General features: G+C 30.3%; 1 protein-coding gene across 2 annotated transcripts in view; it reads right to left on the reverse strand.

The window, feature by feature from the left end:
* The window catches only part of fus (epithelial splicing regulatory protein fusilli), a 91,457-nt gene that overhangs the window by 22,978 nt on the left and 47,816 nt on the right, over nt 1-20,663 (reverse strand). For both annotated transcript variants that reach the window (XM_085193945.1, XM_085193944.1), the window contains exons 3-6: nt 13,621-13,703; nt 7,950-8,125; nt 4,982-5,071; nt 3,812-3,866 (exon numbers count right to left, since the gene is read on the reverse strand). In XM_085193945.1, the coding sequence (XP_085050071.1) occupies nt 3,812-3,866; nt 4,982-5,071; nt 7,950-8,125; nt 13,621-13,703 (404 nt within the window). The remainder of the gene's footprint in view (nt 1-3,811; nt 3,867-4,981; nt 5,072-7,949; nt 8,126-13,620; nt 13,704-20,663) is intronic.

Here is a 20,663-nt window from a genome sequence, read left to right on the forward strand (position 1 = left end):
TCATACATACATAAAATGGATTTCTTAGGAATTTTTAGTAATAAACTATGCAAAAAGGAACGATAGATTGATCTTTTGTTGTCAAATTATATAAAGTATAATAAACGCAACATAATAGAAATGAAAATCATTAACATTGTAAATAAGTATACATTAAATAAAATCCAATATCAGTGGAGACCAGCTAATTATCTAAAGCTATCAATACTCACCTTCTTATCGCAAGTAGTCGACAGACGTTAATGTTAACAAAAACACAAAACAAACACTTAGATACAACTTAGAAACACATTTAAGGCTAGTTTTTACTACACATGTGGCGAGATGGTATTTTTTTGTTATTTCTCAAGTGTTACGGAGTGTAGACGTCCGCACGTCAAGACGGTCGAGCTGAGAATGCGATTAGTTACGCTTGTCGCAGTCGATGCGCAAGCGCCGATACGCCCTGTACTAAGGAACTTGGTTAATTTCTTTGCTGATAAGAAAAATATATGAATGACCTATAATATGTATATTTATTTCAAGTTATTTTCATTCAAATTGATTTAATATTTAATACTAAATATTTTAAGTTTTTAGGGAGATTAATACTTAATTAGATAATATTCAGTTAATATTATTTTGTTTCACATAAGCGCGGTGGTCTAGTTCTTACATTTCTACAGGCTAAAGCTATATATGAAAAGAAAATTAAAAGTAGTAAATTAAAATTGTCGATATATTTTGTGGCTTTTCAATAAAAAATAGATTACTGCTTTTTCTTATGAATATTACCAGGCTAAAATCCACCACTAGGCTTGCCTAAGCTTACCATGAATGTGCCTTAAAATAAATTATACGATAGTCCAAACTGCATTTAAGTTAACGGCGATAATGCAACAGCTCTTATCTTATCGATGTAATTTTATTTACATAAGAAATAATTAATGTGTAAATATTGCTTCTTACTGTTGAAAGATAATATTGGTTCTTAATTTTTAGTAATTATTTTATAGCAACACAACATTTACACAACTATTTACAGTTTTGTATCTTATTTTAGAAATAAATTAACATGATTGCAATTTGATTTTTAAAAGGAAAAATCGGATAAGTGCTGGTCGAGTCGCCCATAGAGGCTTCTGCATCAATATCGGGATTGTTCGTTTTGACCTCAACGGGAAATCTTAAAATTGAACTTTTCTAAGTTCTACTTAGAAAAGACTTAAATTTGCTAGTATATGCATTATTTTATATGAAAAGAACTACAAATATAAGTCTGCAATTTTTCTTAGGTTTATTAAGGTATTTCTTATGATTTGGTTAAATCGGATGTCGATTACTGAAGTATGCATCAGCATCAAAATCGATGCATGCTCGTATCTTTTGTTTCTAACTAAGAAGGGCTTCAAGAGACTTAAAGCCTCAAGGGACCAAAGACCTGAATATTTGGAATTATTTTCAGCTTTATACCTACTGCCATCTCGAGATACATGGTCTTAACAGACGGGCAATAGAGTAACCCTAAAAGGGTTCCGTTTTTACCTTTTAAAGTACGAAACTCTAAAAATAATCTTTTATACTACTCTCAGAATATTACACAATCACTATAAAATATAGGTAAGTTATAAAGTAAGGAGTGTAAAATTGTCCTATCGCAAAGCAATTTCTTTGATTTTCACAGTTCACGATATGAAATAAAATATTTTTATAATAAATTTTATATAATTTGTTTAAAAACTACCTTTTGAAATTCAACATATCAAACACTTATAATATGATAAATTAATAAAAAATATGTAGGTATATGAACATTTTCTACAATTGATGTTCCACTAGCAAACATACCTACCCTAAGTTCGCGATCGGCGCGCGCGTCTCCTCGCGTTCGTCTGAACTTAGGGTTAAGGTTTATTAATGGTTAATAATTTAGGTTTTAATATTTATGGAATCGCCACACCTCGTGTGTTAGTTGAGACATGATTGGTTGTAGTTTCGAATTTCTTTCAGGAAGTTGAGAGAAAATATAGCAAAAGATTCAATTACACAACCAGTAAAATTTCTATGTGGACAGAATGTATAGAACGCCGTTATTTGTGAAACAAATGTTTCCCACAGAAGCATAAAATGGTCGTGCTGTACCCCGCACACAGCAGGGTTGGCAGAGGGAACCTAGTGTTAAGATACTCCGTTCGCCATGGGAGATATTGTTTACAAGAAAAAAAATCTTTAAAACAATAATAATTAATTTTCCTGTATTTGGTTTTCATTCATAACCTTTATCAAACGTCCCCGCGTCCTCTAGCCGGTTCACTCTGTTGCGTAAACTATGGAACGTTCTTATACTGTGTCGAAGGGCACACAAGTTATGTATTTGTTTTTACATAAATAGATAATAAGAAATAATCATGATAATCACTGTTTATGATTATAACTTCACGCTGTATCCCCAAAGCAGGGTAGGCAGGAGGAACCTAAAGTGTTTTACACTCATTTTCCGACCTTTCGCCGAATTTTGAAATATCACGTCCACAACCATACGACTTTTAAGAGGAAAGTAGTTATTAATGTATTTGATTGTTGATGTACACAGAGGGAACCTAGTGTTAAGACACTCCGTTCTCCACTTTCCGTTAAATTCTGGAGGCATTGCGTATTGAGTGGCGGATCTCAATGCCGCGCTTTGCCTCGACACCATTTGACGAAATAAAAATATAAATTTCAATAAATATTTCACTTCCTCGAGTGGGGATCTAACCCAAAACCAGTCTCGTTTATAGGCACACACTTACGCCTTAAATTGTTAATGTGACCTATTTTATTAAAAATATTATTTCATATATTTTAATAAATATAATTATTAATTAGTTAATAAAACTAATAGTACTAAAAGCTACAAACCGGAATTGAGAGGTATTTGACAGCTGGGTCTGGGCCAAGACTATTTATCGTTCAGTATAATTGGCTTTAATTTTTTAAGTAGTTTACTTAAATGGACACATTTGCTTTTCAAGTTCATTAGGAGTATTGCCTATATTTAAAAAGTTGAATTCATAAAATCTTCTTATTTGAAAAAATTAACTACATATACATATTTTTTACATCACTTATCCCACCAAGCTTCAAGCGCGATGGATATGGGTTCGATAACCGACAACAATAAAAATAAAAATAATTTTATTTAACAATTGAAATGAGGTTTAAATCACAAAAAAAAATATTAAAACATAATATAAATAATTTAAAACAAATATTAGAATCAATTAAATAGAAATATCGATGACATAATATCATTATTTACCTGTTACAATGTTTGTATATCGCAAGAGTACAATAGTTACAAGACAAACACTTGTAAGAAGCCTGTTATGTTGTGTTTGTAGAGTTTATTTACGAAATAACTTTGAAATGGCGACTAATATATAACTAAAATTGTATACTAATACATTTCCTGTGGATATAGATGTCGCCAAATGGACCTAAATGTATTAAGAAGTGATGATGAACCTAGTAGGTTCTTTCTGTCTTTGTATGGAGATGCATAAAGATATCAAACGTTCGGTCAATAACTTCGGTTCCTATTGTGTAGCTGTGCAGCTAAGTTTATTGCAGAACATTTTTAACAGGCGTTCTTTTAATAATATAAAAATTAATATGGTCTTCGAAAATAATCTTGATATAGCTTTCGTACAAATATGTAAATTTATCATATTTGTATATAAAAACAAAAAGTCTTCAACCAAATGAACTAGACATATAAAAATTATATATAAGAATTACTTAATAATATTATGTTTACAAAATTACATTTTATAAAAATTATATCACTTACCAAATTCCAGTTTCCAAAACGAGATCTATGGTCTCTGGCAGTTCTAATCTGAATCCTGAAAAAAAAGATAGCATCACTTAGCTTTGTAGTAAAAGATAATACTAGCGGTTTTTTTTAAAAAAAACTAAATAAAATTCTATAATTTTAATTGATTTATTTGATTTAAGATTCTATAACTGAAGCTGAGAACATTTTTGGACAATAGAATGCATAATTCTACAATATATAAAATATACTTCACACGCATTTAGTGGGGGTAAAGAGAAGCAAAACATATAAGTGTAAGTTATAACAAAATTAAAACATTAATTCCAGTTTAATGCGAAACGGCCACAATTTATATTAAAACTAATCCTGTTTTCTCCTTTGTTGTTATTTTCGTCTGTGCGTTGTCTGTCAGTCACTCATGCATAGCAGAATAGGCAGAGGGAACCTGAGAACTTAGTGTCACACTCCGTTCCCATTAAAACACTTTGTTTTCCCAGTTTCTGCCGAATTTTAAACTTATTAATTTATTCATTGACGTATGTAAAAATATGTTTGCTATGTTTTTTTTCTTAATCTATCTATAGAAATATAGTTAACAAATTTATACATTTATTTACGAAATCTTAATTTAGTCATTTACGTAATATATGTTTAAATAGTATAAAAGAGGTTTTAGCATTCAAATAAATTAGTTGTCGCTGTAACATGGCACTTAATTTATCTCTGTCATTACAACTTTATAGTATAAAAAGTGTTCATTAACGACAAAAATGGTTAACGTATTTGTTAAATACGTAATAAGAGTCAAGGAAAGTTATTTTTTTGTAATTAACTGTATAAATAAAAATAAAAATATATTATTTAGTATATTTACAAATTTACTACAAATGTACATAACTTAATTAAGTATATACTTTCATATTAAAGTTACACTTTGTATTAGGCAAGTACAGATTTAGGGGAGAATACGGTAATATGTCTAAATAAATATTTAAAAAAAAACAACACTAATTATAAAATAATGTCATGATCGGCGAGTATGACAGGACGTGAAAGTTGTTCGTTTAAATCTTTTTTTTTTTTTTTTTATATTAGATTTTTTAAGCTAGGTTGAGGAACCTGGAAGGTTTTATGTAAAACAAAAAATTAAATTTAAATTCAAGATAATTTATATGTACATACCATCAGATATTATCCTTTGTATTATACTGGCCATGTCTTTCACTTCCGCTGCGTAGAAATTTTCGCCTGCGTAAGGTGTTATACCTAAATCTGTTTTACATAAGGATCATATTGCTTGGAAAAACAAATACATTATTTTGTAAAATTATACATTTTTATAATATGTAAATTAAAAATATAATTTGCAATAATCTTAGCACTTGATAATTTTTATTTGTAAATTATGTTTTTAGCACTTTAGTTTATTTGCATATAAAATTTAAAATATATGCATAGATGGTAATCTATATTGGGTTCCTTAGAGTTCTAAAATGTTTAAGCTTTTTGGTTTCTTAATAGATAAGACTTGTACATCCTACTAATAATAAAATAAATATGAAAGTTTTTCTGTTCACGTTAACGCAAAAAGTACTGAATTGATTAAGGTGAATCTTTACGGTAATATAGCTTAGGTATATTAAACATTATTCTAAAGTAAGTAATTTATTCTAATATTTTAATTTGTTGTTCACCTTTTTTGTATAAAAGTATATGACAATAAAATAAAAACATTTTTTTAATATAGTTATTCTTTTTCCTTACAATGGCCTTCTATAATGCAAGTATAGACAAGAAAGTTATATTAAAGACTCATATCGTCCAGAGTAGAGTGACAGAAAGAAATCTCGCCCTAATTGAAGACGAAGTGAGCGGTACTCAACGCCGCTTACTTCTTAAAAAAAAAACGAGTCGAGAAATAAAAATAATTCATGGATTCGTTTACAAGACGATACCGTTCCGCTGCCGTACAACCGCCTTGTACTATATATTTTAAAACCGTACTATACAATAAAATTAATCATAAAGAATGATTGTGACAGTATGAACGTAATTACCCAAAAAAAATATGGTACAATAGACGGTGTGATTTTAATAGATAATAATTATAAGCTACATAATTATATTATATTACAAGACCGCTCCGCTCTCGAAGTTCCGCTCGGGTTCCTTGGAACTTGCTTTTAATTTGTAGTTTGATAGCTTTTTATTTTACGAACAAAGATAAAAAGATAGAGAAATTAAATGATTAAGAAGGTAATTTGGACTTGAGATTTGGTTACTAGGAATATTTAATAAAATCTTTTTTATTTATATAAGTATATTTAAAAAAAATATATAAGAATATTTGATGGCCGTGTTTCTTTGTGTATTGTATTAGATATCTCAGTTTGAGATTTTTTTAAATTTTATATTACGATGTGCTATATATGCTAAACTATATATATATTTGATGCTTCAGTAAGCGAATTTTAATTAATTTTACTAGCGATATTCGATATCGTGGCTTAAATGCTGTGATTTCCTCTTCTTGCTCTTCAAAAAAAAAATCAAAGACAAAGCTACCATTAAAAAATTTAAGGATGCGCGACCACTTGAAAAAACATTTTATATAATTTAATACTTTGTAACTTTATATAAACTGCCAACTCTTAAAAAATTGACACCTTAGTGTTAAACGAACTGAAATGAATATCGTCAATATATCTTGTATGTTAATTATTATTATAAAATATAAAACAGTTGTATAGCCGTTTTAAAATAAAATAATCTTTTCAATGTATTCAAATTCATGAATTATTCTTGGTTTTGATCTATTTGTACTAAAAGTGAGTTTTACATGCCTGAAGTGCCCTGCGTGAACTAAACGCGTGAACATCTAACTTAATGCAGTAGGGTAGTAAAAGTTTAAACTTACAAGTATTTAAAGTATTTTGACTTTTTACGTCACATCAAAAGATTTTCCAAGTTCAATTAAATATAAAGCTATTCTATTATGAAGTCACTAATTATATAGATTTATATTAGATTTTCTCTACGATCTAATTTGTACGAATCTCTCGTATGTACTGGTTACATTTGCGGATATGCAGACGAAGAGAGAAGTTAAAACAGACTTTAAAAAATGTTATTATAAGATTCTTTTATATATATATTTTCGAAAACGTTATACGCCTAATCCGAATCTGTAGTAGCATATAACATTTAGATAAAAATATATCTAAATATAATATAAGTATAGACTAAAAATATAAGTGCCAATTTCAAGGCAGAAAATAAACAATGTGGCATTATCAATGTGCAATCGATATCTGACAAGTCTGCCTCTTCAGACAAGTCTTAGATTATTCTAAAATTTTGCTAATAGTGGCTGAGAAACGAACTATCACTTTATCATCACATCAGGTTGTTTTGCAAGAAAAAGGTTGATAAAACTAGTATACTCGTATATATCAGGATAACCTTATTCGACTCTGGTCTCTGGACGGAAACGAAAAAAAAACACTTTTTAAAGACATAAATCTATAAATTTAATATCCATAGTTAGGACAGGACTCCCGACTATCGATCATGTATAAACATATATAATATTAATTTTGAATACAAAATGTTGCCTACAAACAGATACAGACGAAGTACTAGTCGTCTATTAGTTAATAAAAATTCAAATTACTACAAACATTATTCAAGATTTGATTTTACATTGGATAAAATGAATTTACATTGGAATATAAATTAAATTCATGGCGTTTTTGTAAAAGTTTCTTATGGCCTGATGTCACGGTTAGCGCCAGATCCGGTTATAAGATTTAATATATATGTAGTTAAGTTATACTAAACATTTTTAATTATTATAATTAATCGTCGATTACGTGCATGATTAACTTTTTTTTAAACGAGCGAATTGATATCTTGTACGCTGAGATTAAAAGCGAATAAGCAAAAAATGTTTCATAAGAAGGTTTTATCGTTGATGTTTTCTAAGTAATATTCTTTTTTTGTATTAGAATACAAGAAAACAAAACATTAAAAAAAATCTATCTAAGAAAATAATAGATAATCTCCGTAATAGATCTCGTGCAGAAACCTCTATGAACATTAATTCGAATTTTCAATTAGGCTTGGTTAAATTCAATTTGAAAAAGGATACAGTTAACCATATCCACTAAGGATCCAGGGTGGTCAGGCGGAGGTGGCGCCGGCTGAGCCCTCGTGACCGCCCTCAGTGTGTACGCGCGTACATACTCTTTGCGTAGGTCGTGGAAGCGCGCGTAGTATGTGGGGAGACTGAGGTCCTTGCTGCAAGCTTCTGGGTGAAGGCATTGTCTGAAAAAGGAAAGGGAACATATAAATGATCTTGTCTTATCTTATTTCATCTAAGATTAAGAAGTATTAATGTATAATTGTGCACAATAAAGTGTAAATAAATAAATAAATATAAGTATTTTAGGTAAATAATTGAAAAGTCAGTAATCATCGAAGGAAGGTATACAGATATCATTCGCTTCCTAAGACCAATATATCGATAAAGAGATTTCTATCAAACGGACAAACAAAGTATGATTACATCAAACTGTCTGTCTTTTGCGTTCTTCCTTTTTACTTGTCATAAAGTTTTAAATTTATTTTTATCACCGTTCTTTTTATTTTTGCTTTAGTGCCTTAATTATCGGGTTATTAACATTAATTTTATTTTTCATTTTCTTTTTTATTTACTTACTTTAAATAACTTAATGTTTATAATTCTTATAAGATTTAATATATACCAGTATTGTTGTTATGATTTTAACATTATATCAATAAACAAACCCGACTGCTTAAAGTGCACTTGAAATCAAGGACAAGATCTGCGCACCCATCAATGTTTGATTGAAGTAAGCGTTGTTGTTCCTTCTCGGTAATGTCAAAGATATAATAAATCTATATTTATAAAATTGTAACTGATCGGTATCTGTCCATGGAAGATAAATCAGAAAAATATTACTGAGGGCATTTGGCAATGTAATAGAACCTAAAATAATTATTTTTGAAATTTCTGTCTGTTTGTCTGCGCTCTAATCTCAGAAACCGCTTAACCGATATAAAGCAGTTTAGTCACTATTGGATTCTGGCAAGCTTCACTTAACATTTAGCGTTCGTTTTGAAAAAGTTATATAAATTTAAAATATTTTGTTCGGTAAAATTCGTACGTTTTAAAAATATCAGGATTTCAAAATTTAGAATTCTCCAATATAAGTTGACCTCATATGTATAGAACCAATCATATATATAATATTATTATAAACACAGGCCTATAGATAAAATTATACAAAATGATTACTGCCCGTGATTAAAACAAATAGCTAAAAGATATCGAAGCATATAAATATCGCTTAGTCATATTATTTTGACCTACAATTATAAGAAATATAAATTTAATTAACCGATCAACAAGTAAATGATACGTGATATCAATCTAATATTTAATATCAAGTTTTTTCCTTGCAAACTTGACACTTGAGGTAAGACGTGGCAAGCGTGCGACTGTAAGCGCGACTGATTGTGGGTTCGAGTCCCGCTCTCGATCTGGTAACGAGGCAAAGCGCGGGGTAGAGTTCCGCCACTCAACACCTATATTATTAACTTCGTGCTTGTCTAAATTATTTAACGTTTTAATTTTACTAACCGTAGACCAAGCAATGCTCTGTCATGATGAATAAGATAGAAATGCCAATACTAGGTCATTAAATGCCAACATTAGGTCATTAAAACCTAGAATAAATGTTTTTTTTATTTTATTATCCTGATAGTTCAAAGTCCAATGTCCAAGGCATCGTGTTTTGCATAATTGGCTTGGAAATATATATATATATCTTTTCCATATCGCTGTATAGGTACATCGTTACACACTATGTGCATTTCTTTTTGTTAAATCTATATTAAACAAATTTATTATGCAAGGCTTATCGTCATTGCTTCTCACGGTAATCACGACAGTTGTAGGTTCAATTTCCACTCGGGAAATGGCTACGCATTCGATATTCCCTAGACTAGGTACTTGAATATCTACCTAAATCAAGGTATAACATATATAATTATTCATGCCTTTCCTATACCGGTAAGGTATACCGAATTATACAGATTACCGTAAAATTCCAATAAAGCCTAAAATTTTGGGACATGTATAAAATGCTATAACAGTGACAATTGATAACAGTGTTTGTAAACTAAACTTATCTATACTATTGATATATAGTGCATGTTATCTATTTTATCTTTTATCTTTACAACTCTTATTTCCTAAATGACTAGTGTTTAGTGAGTTTTACTTTCAAATAAGATTGTAACATTAAATTAGTAGTAGCGCATGATTATTTTTTTAAGCCAATTGTTAGTTAGCAAAAGCACTAGCCTTCTCTTGAAGAAAAGGAGAAAAAGTTATTAAAAATGACTTCTTTTATCGTTTATAAAGAAACTAAATTTCTATTTCTATGTCAACATATAATATTAAAATATTGTATTCATTTGAATTGGACAGGAAAAATCCTAACATTGACTCCGATCTTGATTTTCCATTTATTACCGATATCACTGTATAATATAACACTGGTTATATTTGATATATTGTGTATATATAATAAAGTCCGCTATTACCTATCTAATACATTCGCGACTTACGAGCTTCACCATTTACCACGCAATGTATCGAAACATAGCGTAAAACGGAGAGCAACGAATCTTGACACTAGATTCTCTTTACATGGAGGAAAAAGCAAGAAGCTGAATTGATTTTCCCATGTCCACCCACATGGAACTAGGACCCATGAATAGTGCGAAGAAATCAAAAATTGCAGGAGGGAGCGAATATTTTGAATATATTAAAAGCGATAACAAGTACATATTATATAAAAATAAAAACAACCTTCCAGGTGTAAAAAAGTTAAAAATATAATTTAACAATTTAAAGTCAAGGTTGAGATACATAATAAAATTAATTATTTCAAATTATTTTAAAGTGCAAACTCAAGTGTATTTATTTGAGGTCTACTCACGAGAGCTGTAATTCGTATAAAACAAAAAGATAACCGTAATAATTTAAAAGTGCATTTAAATGTCATTTTTTTATTGTCCGCTTTATCTTGCATATAGGTATATACAGAGATTCTAGTCCTGGACCCTCCCACCTTCACTTCCAAAATTCAAGACTCTTTAAGCAAGATTCTAGAAGACACGCATCAGTTTTGTAAAGATTACTTCTGATTGCTCTCAAATAGCAGCAATTATGTCATCTGAGGTGGCTTATGTAAGGTTGCGGTGAAACGCAACGCCTGTGTTGCTCCTATCGTGGCCGTAGTAGTTTACTAATGCAAGTATAAATAAATGTAATATACGTATTAGATATATATAGTTATAGGCCATAGGTTCAAATAGCGATTTGTGGGAATATTTATAATATATGAGGCCAGTCGTGGCGCAGGGGCACAAAGAGTGACTGTAAAATCGATTGGTTGTGGTCCCCACTCGAGGAGATCACATATTTATTGAAATTTATATTTCCATTTCTTCGCTCTGGTGTCGAGTTCCGTCACATGCAACGCCTCCAGGATTCGGTGGAAAGTGGGGAACGGAGTGTCGTAACACTAAGTTCCCCACTTTCCTTTCCTGCTGTGTGCGGGATCAGTCAGTGTGACTGAGCAGTCAGAGCTGACAGAGTCAGTGTGACTCTAAAATAAGTACAAATTGAAAACAGTTTTTTATCACTGGTCTCAGAAGAAATAGAAACTAATATTTTAACTCTAATAGAGATAAATATTGAAATTGCTATTAGGATTTGTAATGGCTTTTGCATTTTAGTTGACAAAGAAAATGTATTTAACGACAAAATATCTAACATTGGCGCTATTTACTTACGTAGGTACTCTGTGAAAAGTAAATTTCTTTCTCACAAACAGGTAAAATAAACATTTACCTTTTAATCACATTTACTTACTTATTTTAATAATACTACATATTACCTATTTCAATCACGTGTAGAATTATAAATAAAATTAGATCAGAAATATATACAATTTATAAAAAAAATATAGAAAAAAGACAAGGCGAACTAGCGTGTGTGTGTCAAGCGCAGTCATCTCAGGAACTACTAGTTTCGATTGCTTTATATTTATAGAGCCTGTTAGTTATATTATACCACTTTGTTTTTCACTGTAGCTACGGCCAAAGTTACCTCCTGCATTTAGAATATGTCATGTTATACAGAACTGTTAGTTTTTTCCATTTTCTCTGGTGAAATTTCTGGTAAAACTTATTTAATATAATTATTGTAATACGTTCAAATTTTCACAAGATTGTTTTAATATTTAAGAATAGTTGCTCTAAAATATTTTTTATTGTTATACAATTATTTACATTTTATTGTTATATAGCTATTTTAAATAAATATTGAACAATACATTGACAGAATCGAATAGAAATCATTGAATTTTCATACTAAACCCCTGGCACAGGAAGTCAGGGTAGATCTCTATCGGCATAACGTCCTAAAATACCTTTTGTTGACATCGCTGACCTTCCTCAACTAATAATAGAATTACACCTATTATACTGCTTTGGCAAGTTACCATAAGTGTCGTATTCGATAGTTCAAATGATAAACAGATTGTTATCATTTAAATATTGTTTTGTGTATGCTTTTTTGTTCATTTAAATACCTATGGCTTTATAGTTTACGCTGTCATGTTGTAGATGTGGTGGTGGTGGGTTTAAATCTCACTTATGGATGTTTAGAAAAAAATTATTTACTGGTTGGAGAGGAACTATAAGAAGAAAATAGAAAATTTGCCTTTTTATTATAGTATCCATGTTTCCATTTCATTTGGCGGAAAGTTGAGATATTTTTCAAAACTTAAATGATATTTGATAAGAAATAAATTATAAACAGAGATAAATAGCAATAGTCGAACATTAAATTAGCCAATTTATTGTTATATTTTATATATCCAAGTCTAGCTTTGGACTTACAGTCTTACTTACTTACTTACTAGAAAATATTATTAGAGAGCGTAGGGTAAAGTAGTGATGTTACTTAATATATTTCCATTTCTCCCATAACGCGACGTTTGTTGTAAAACACCATTGTTATTCATTGTATTCATGTGATAAACTTATAATCTCTGACTTATAATATGTGCTACTACGAGCTACTCCGAGTAACGCGGCTTTACGAAAGAATTAACTTCTAACAAATATACAAAACAAATATATATTTTGTATGGAAATTACAAATATTGCTTGCCTATTAAAAATTGTTTTAATAATATGTATAAAGCTCGGTTTCCCCCCTAAATAGAAATGAGGTACCAATGCTTAGGCGGAACGGACCGCAACCAATATAGTTTTCAGTCTTTGTAATTACTTTGCTCCGCTGCCTAGAACTTAACTAATTCATATCATCTAATTCTACAAACTCGATCCTTTCGGTCCGGATATTTATTGGTGGAAATATAAGTATGTAGTTTACTCTTACGAGTTCAACGTAGTCCTTAATGAGCCTGCTCCGCTCGCGTTGGAAACCTGGCTTTATATAGGTAGGTACTTAACCCCAACGATTAAGAATCTTTATTATTATTACTCTAACTGTAATATATAGGTTTACCGATGTATACAAAAAGTATTCCACAGCTCTATTTACAAAGATTAAGACATCATTCCGGTCATATTTTTTAGTTATTAATATAAACTTATAATTCCCTTTTTCCTATAAGGATAATAAATCTAAAAACATATTAAAATTACACAAAAACAACAGGTTAATCTACTATTTAAAACTATAATACACCAACCTGAGCGGTGGCTGGCCATCTGTGACGAGTCTGAAGAGGGGGGAGTGCGGGTCCACTTGTAAAGAGCGCACGAACTCATCGAACTGAAACAGACAATAGATTTTTTTACCTTATATGGAATTATTAAATCCTTATTAAAACTTCTATAGTAGAATTCAGTTGAGAATCTCATGTCAGTTGTCGGTTTATATTTATCTAAAAAAGTTTTATGTAATATAATGTAGTTTAAAATAAAATGGAAATTTTGTCATAGTAGGTAGGCACCCATATACAGCGCGGCGTACAGTGAGTTCTGCCACTTGACACGCAATGCCTCCAAAATTTGGCAGAAAGTGGGGAACGGAGTATCTTAATACTAGGTTCTCTTTGCCTAGCCTGCTGTATGCGGGTTACAGCTCCATATTTCTTTTTGTAAATCAGATTATACTACCTGAGTTTATATATAATTTTTTACATACTTATCTCTAAATGGAATTTGAACTCATAACCACGTCTGACAGCATTATAACAATATTACAAAGATCTAGGGATTTCGGTCAAGGCTATAGCGTCAATATCTTCTACCTGATGAATGGTAAGTATGTCGGATAGTTCAGTGAGTATATTTCAAAAGCCTTATTTATATTAAGATCTAAAGCAAGCATTATAAGTGTAAGGCTAAACACTACATTAAAATTACAAAATTATGAAGTTAGCTTACATTTTTTTAAGCTTACTTCTGGGGAAAAACATTGTTAAAATATATAAGTAAAACTAGATACAGCTAAATCTTGCTAAGCTATAAACAAAAGTGTGGAAAAAATAGCACACACACACGATTATTTTGATTTAATCAAAGGTAATTTGAAAAGGAGGGCTTGTTAATTAAATCATTTTCTACTTACAGACGTGTTTTGATGAGAAATAAAGGTTACTTATGCAGTTAATGATTTAAAGACTATTGTTGGAACAGAATAAACACGTTTTGGACGTATAATGCATTATTTCAAGATTGTCTTGATATGAAATTTAAGTAGATAATGATGATATGCAACAAAAAAACTTAATTAAATTACGTCTTCAATTTACATATCAGGTCGTAATCAAAAATTGTCTAAGGTACTTGTTCCACTGATTTTTTATAGGTAATCAAAAAAAGTATTGCTGTTAATTATAACAGCATCAGCCCACCTTTTATTTTTTCCCCATTCTCCTTTATTATTTTTAATATATAATCATTCCCTTTAATCCTCACATTGAAGGAAATGATGTTGGGATCAAACATAAATATTATCATTTAGTTTATTGTTAGGAGTGATTCCATTGCGGGCCGTTCTACCGCGCTGTCTGCGTGGTTTTCGGTTTACGACTACGTGGGGGAATATGAAGAAAAAAAATATCTTCACTGAATGTTCTTCTTTTCATATGTCGATAAAAAACCTAATAGCTAACAATATAATAGATAAACATATGCTAAAAACTAATATAAAAAATTATAAGGCGTTATAGGCTACTGGATTTTAGATTCATTATAAAATTTTAACCGCAGCATCCTTGACTCACCTATCTTCCATGTACAGATAAATATACAACTGTAATAATATGTACCTACAAAATCATTTGCGCCCACGTTGTGGTTTCGTAGTGCGTCATGATTGCGATTGAAATCATTATAATAAAAAAAATCCATTTTTGATTATTTTTGTATGGCGTAGTTACTATATACATATTATGAACTATCTTTTACTTTTGGCTCTATTCGCGTTTTGAATTGGAAAAACTAAGAATTGTGTATGACACATTCTAAGCCTGTAACGATTATTATAATTCCCTGTTTTTTAATCTTTTAATTGTAACTAATACTTTCGAAGACTATCGAGTTCTATCAAACTATTATTATATTAAGTAATAACTTATGTACTTAAATAAGAATTTGAGGGTACTTAACAAACAGTATTTAAATAAAAAATATATAAATATAATCAAGTTAAAATTAAGTGCGAGATAATTGATAATTACAGAACAAATTAATAATTAAAGTACGCTATACATGCGTTAATATGTTTTTCGTACCTATTTGATGAACCTTGGATGGGCTCAGTTTTACTTAATTAAATTAATGTAGTTATTGTTTATGAAATAAGATTTTTTTGTAGGTCAGCAGGGTATGCAGAGAGAACCTAGTCTTTAGATACTCCGTTCTCCATTTTCCGCCGAATTTCCAAAAGATTGCGTATTGGTGGCGGAACTTAACGCCGCTATCTTATTACTAGACCCAGACCAGACCATAATTCATTTCCGACGATTCCTTTGCGATAAAAATCCTTCTCAGTCATGTTATCGTTGTTGCTGTTCACCTTATCTGCGTTATCAGTTAGATTTAAATATTTATGTTGACAATTACTGATCGTTTTAGTCAAAATCAAGAATTGTGATGAGTATCAATAAAAGTGCTATCTAAAGTCAGATTAATTATTATTAATGTAGGTATCAGTTGAAAATGTATTTCTTTATTAGAAACATATTTGTAGTAATAAATATTATTTTATATTTTTATTTCTTCGCTCTGATATCGTGACGGGACCCTGAAATTCACGAAAAGTGGGGAGCGGAGTGTCTTAACACTAGAGTCCCTCTGCCTACCTTGATACATGCGGGATACAGGGTGAAGCTGTTATTTGTAGTATCTAAATGTCCAAGCTTTCGTTTGGATTACCAAGCCGTCGTTTGGCAGAAAATTTAGTATATTTATGTCACTAGTTATCTATCACAATTTCGCTTTGTCCCGGAAATCGAGACATCCCGCTTAGTATGGCAGAGGTCTGAGGTGTAGAGGTAGCCTCTAAGATGACATCTAGAATAGATCATCGCTAATAAAATTATATAAAACTTAAGCTATTTATAAATAAGTATTCAAAAACTAAACCTAACAATATCATCTTATCGAATGTTAAAATATTGAATACAGTACGGTCGAGGAGTCCTGGCCGCTATGAAATTAAGTACAAATATAGAAAAGAAGAAGAATAAGAGAAGAAGATAAGGATCGAAAGTAAAATTTCAAAGGGGCCACGACACATATTCTGTACTGTATAATGTATATAATATACTATCAATTAATCTAAATTCTTATTAAAACTCGATCTCTGTGTGCAAACTAATGTAAAATATATAAGAGTGTAACAAATTACCTTTCACTTTTCACCGGAAAAGAATTTCGGTATCAAGAATTTATGTTATTAAGTTCTTAATTATAATATGGTAACGGACTACCAGAACCATTATCGGTTATTTTAATTTACATGATATACCTACCTATATTACCTTTTCAATTAGAATTTACTAAGTTTATGCGTAATCTTACATAAAAAAATATTTAAAAAACAACTGTGGAATTATATATAACTAGTATTTACCAATTCAACGGATGTTTTTATTTAAAAATAAATTATAACATTACTAATAAATAGTAATAATTTATTATGAAACAAACATACAAAAAGTTTTGGTATTTTTTTTCATATTTATTTAGGTTCACGCTGTATCCCGTATCCATACAGCAGGGTAGGCAGAGGGAACCCAAGAACCTAATGTTAAGGAACTCCGATCCCATTAAGACTGGAGAGCGAAATCTGGGGGCATTGCGTGACGGAACTCAACGCCGTCGACTCGATAGAAAACAGAAGAAATGAATATATTAAATACTTATTTAATTTCCTAAGTGGGAATCAAACCCATAACCTATCGCATTCACAGTGACAAGTTTGTGCCTCTGTGCCACAACCGTCTCCTTTATTTGATATTTATATATACAAACCGATAAAATATGAACATACCTACATACAACTATTACAAATAGCCAGACATTTTTACTCTATTCCACTATAGCACCTATTAACCTTTGTAAAAATGCAAAATCACTGTCTGCTAAAATACCCACTAAATTACAACGTATCTACATGTAATTCTTCTTGACAATAAGACGTCCGAAAACACAGACTTGAAGGTTATCCAAAAATAATCTTGTAAAATAACTGCTGATTAGCAAACACTATAATTTTATTGTCCTTGCAATCGAATCATTGTATTATTAGATATAAATAAGTAACCATATTTAGGTATGTACATATAAATTAGAAGCCAGTAGCAATATGAATTTAAGAAGTAAATGTTTGTAATGCCATACATGCCATTGTTTTGATAATCTTCTTTTTGAGTTTTAGCCATCTTTTACATCTTTCTGAATTGGCAGAGGTACCGTTCATTTAAGCTCTAGCGACATAACACCTTGTTTTCAATATGTTAATTTGGAAATATAATATTTATAATAATTGTTTCCTAAGACTGAATTTGAATACATAGCCATTAAATATATTTAATAGAACCAAAACGATATCAATCAATTTTCTCGCTTTCTTTGTACAGTTAAAACATGAGGGTTGTGGGTTTTATCCCCACTCGGGGGAATGATTACAATTTTATTTTCTCTCTCAGGCTGATGCAGCGAAGAGTTCCGCCACTAATTATGCAATCTCACGGAAATCTCCCGAAATTTTAACGCTTAAGTTTAATACTAAGCTTCCTTAGCTATGCGAGATTTTTTTCTAAGTAATAAAAAGTATTTAAGGTGCCATCCATATTACCGTTTAGAACAACAGTTATCCTATCGACATTCACACATCAACGCGGCAACGGGCACAAGCTGGCGTTACGCAAGCAACAGGTTAGCCGGGATGTTAACGAATACCTCAGTAATGGTGACACCTGCGTGCCTGTAGAAATTTACTCTGTATGATAAATTGATATTTATTTACAGAAGTTCTTGTACTGAAATAAAAAACGCGAATTTTTATGTTTATGTGTTACTAAACTAATATACCTATCTACTTTTTGTAATATAAAATTAAAGTAATTTCATTTAATAATTTAAATTTTTTTGGGAAGTTATTCATGGTACTCCATTCCTTACTTCCCTTCAAATTTCTAGAGATTGTGTGTTGATTGGCAGAACACAGCGCCGTGTTTTGTACTTTAGTATTTAGATAATCTTACCAGAGCGAGGAACGAAAAAGAAATCAATCATGAGAATCGAACCCAAAACTGTAGCGTTTACAGTGATACACTATGCCGCTACACCACAGCAGCCTCAATAATATATACTATACTAAAGAAAGAGGAATTTAGGAAGTTACGTAATTTTTCGCAGAACACTTAAAGCAAATGTACATATTTAGGCCATATACTCGTATTTATTTTTTAATATATTAGAATTTCTCACATTTACAAGACGAGATAGTGTGATGTTAGGTATATTATATTAAAAAAAATCGTGTAACGCCTTATACTAAACTTGTAATTAGGGTTCCGCACACATCTATCGAAAGAAAAAAAATGATCTTTTATAGGGACACTATATTGTTTTATAACTATCAAAACTGTCAATATAACAATAAAAAAACCTATTACAAATTAATATACCTATATATTATATCCGGAAATTTAAGTTTATCAATTTTATATTGTGGTTCCTAATCCTATAACTATCTAATGTATACGAAACCTCCGATATGCGAATCGAACTCGCACTTGACCAGTTTTTTCAATACTAGACTAATAACACAAAATGATCAGTAAATTTAACAGGAAGTGTTATAGTGTAAATATAATTGCAAATTAGTACATTCATTATAAAATTTCAATTAATGCCAAATATAACATACAAGTCGATAATATCTTATAGATTAATGTCTCTAAATTACAGTATTACAATCACATCCGTCCAAGATAAGCGAATAACCTATACATGAATGTGTGGATATGTGTTTGAGTCCCATTTGGGGGAATTATTTCTTTTTTTTTTACATTGTTTTGGACAAATGGCGACGTTGAGTAATAGTAAATGACTGGTGGGGGAAAAGTGGAGAACGTAGTGTCTCGAAATTAGAGTCACTCAGATATAAAAGTATATATAGGCTAATATTTTCAACAACCTGCAAGCCTAAGTTTTATAATATATGTATCTCCTAATTAGAAACTAATATGTTCACTGAGATATTCATTGGAACTAAGAGTACCTAATATTAAAACACTATGTTCTCCACGCAGCGCCGAATTTTTGAAACTTTAATTTTACTCTAATTTTATTTAAACGCTACAACTTCCTAAGTACTACAGTTATATTAATTATTCTCTCCCATAGCAACGTTAATGTTATGACTTAAGAAAATACTTTAAGCGATTTAACAGTTCCTATACTTAGTTTAATAGCATTCGCTGAGTGGATAACGGATACTGATAATTTAAGTTATATATTTAGTTATTTATATAATGAAGTGAGTTCTATATATATATATATATATATATATATATATAGTAAAGAAGCGTTATGCATTTTTTCCGCATAGCAGGTAGGCAGAGGGAACCTGGTGTTAAGTAAAAAAATGATCCAAGTTAATCGTACTGCCGTCTCCATGCCTTTCTCTATCTTTTATTAAATTTTCTTTCATTATAAAAAAATATTAGAATAAATATTTTACAGATAAAATGTATGTATTAATTATTATTACAGAATTAAACAAACAATAGTATTTAAATAAACGAAAGGTGTCGTGTTTATTCTGCGTAACGGCTAGTTAAAACACGAAGTTTTACGATGCTTTTTTGCAAAAAATAAGTTCCCATTGAATTCAGTGTCTTTCTAATAACTATTATAACTTATTAACTATAATGATAAGTTTTTTATTTAGGTAAGTCGGAGTATGCAAAGAGAAATTAATTATATAATAAGTGTCTCCATTCTCCACTTCCTGTCAATAATTCAGTATGGGGAATCAAACCAACAACCACCGCATTTAAAATATATTAGTTTAAAACAAAGTAAATAAGCATGGATATACGCAATTGCACAGGAATTTATTTGAGCAGGTGTTGCGGAAATGCTACACGGATGTGCAACTTACTATAAGAGCGGACAAATCTTAAGATTAATGTAAACATAAGAAAACTTAAATGTTTTAAGTAAATGTAGAACTAAAGGGTAATTTCTATTGTAACTATTTTTAGGT

Source organism: Heliconius melpomene, chromosome 12 (assembly GCF_056956725.1).
Source record: "Heliconius melpomene rosina isolate 202511_hmr_F chromosome 12, ASM5695672v1, whole genome shotgun sequence".
NCBI classification, from domain to species: Eukaryota; Metazoa; Arthropoda; class Insecta; order Lepidoptera; family Nymphalidae; genus Heliconius; species Heliconius melpomene.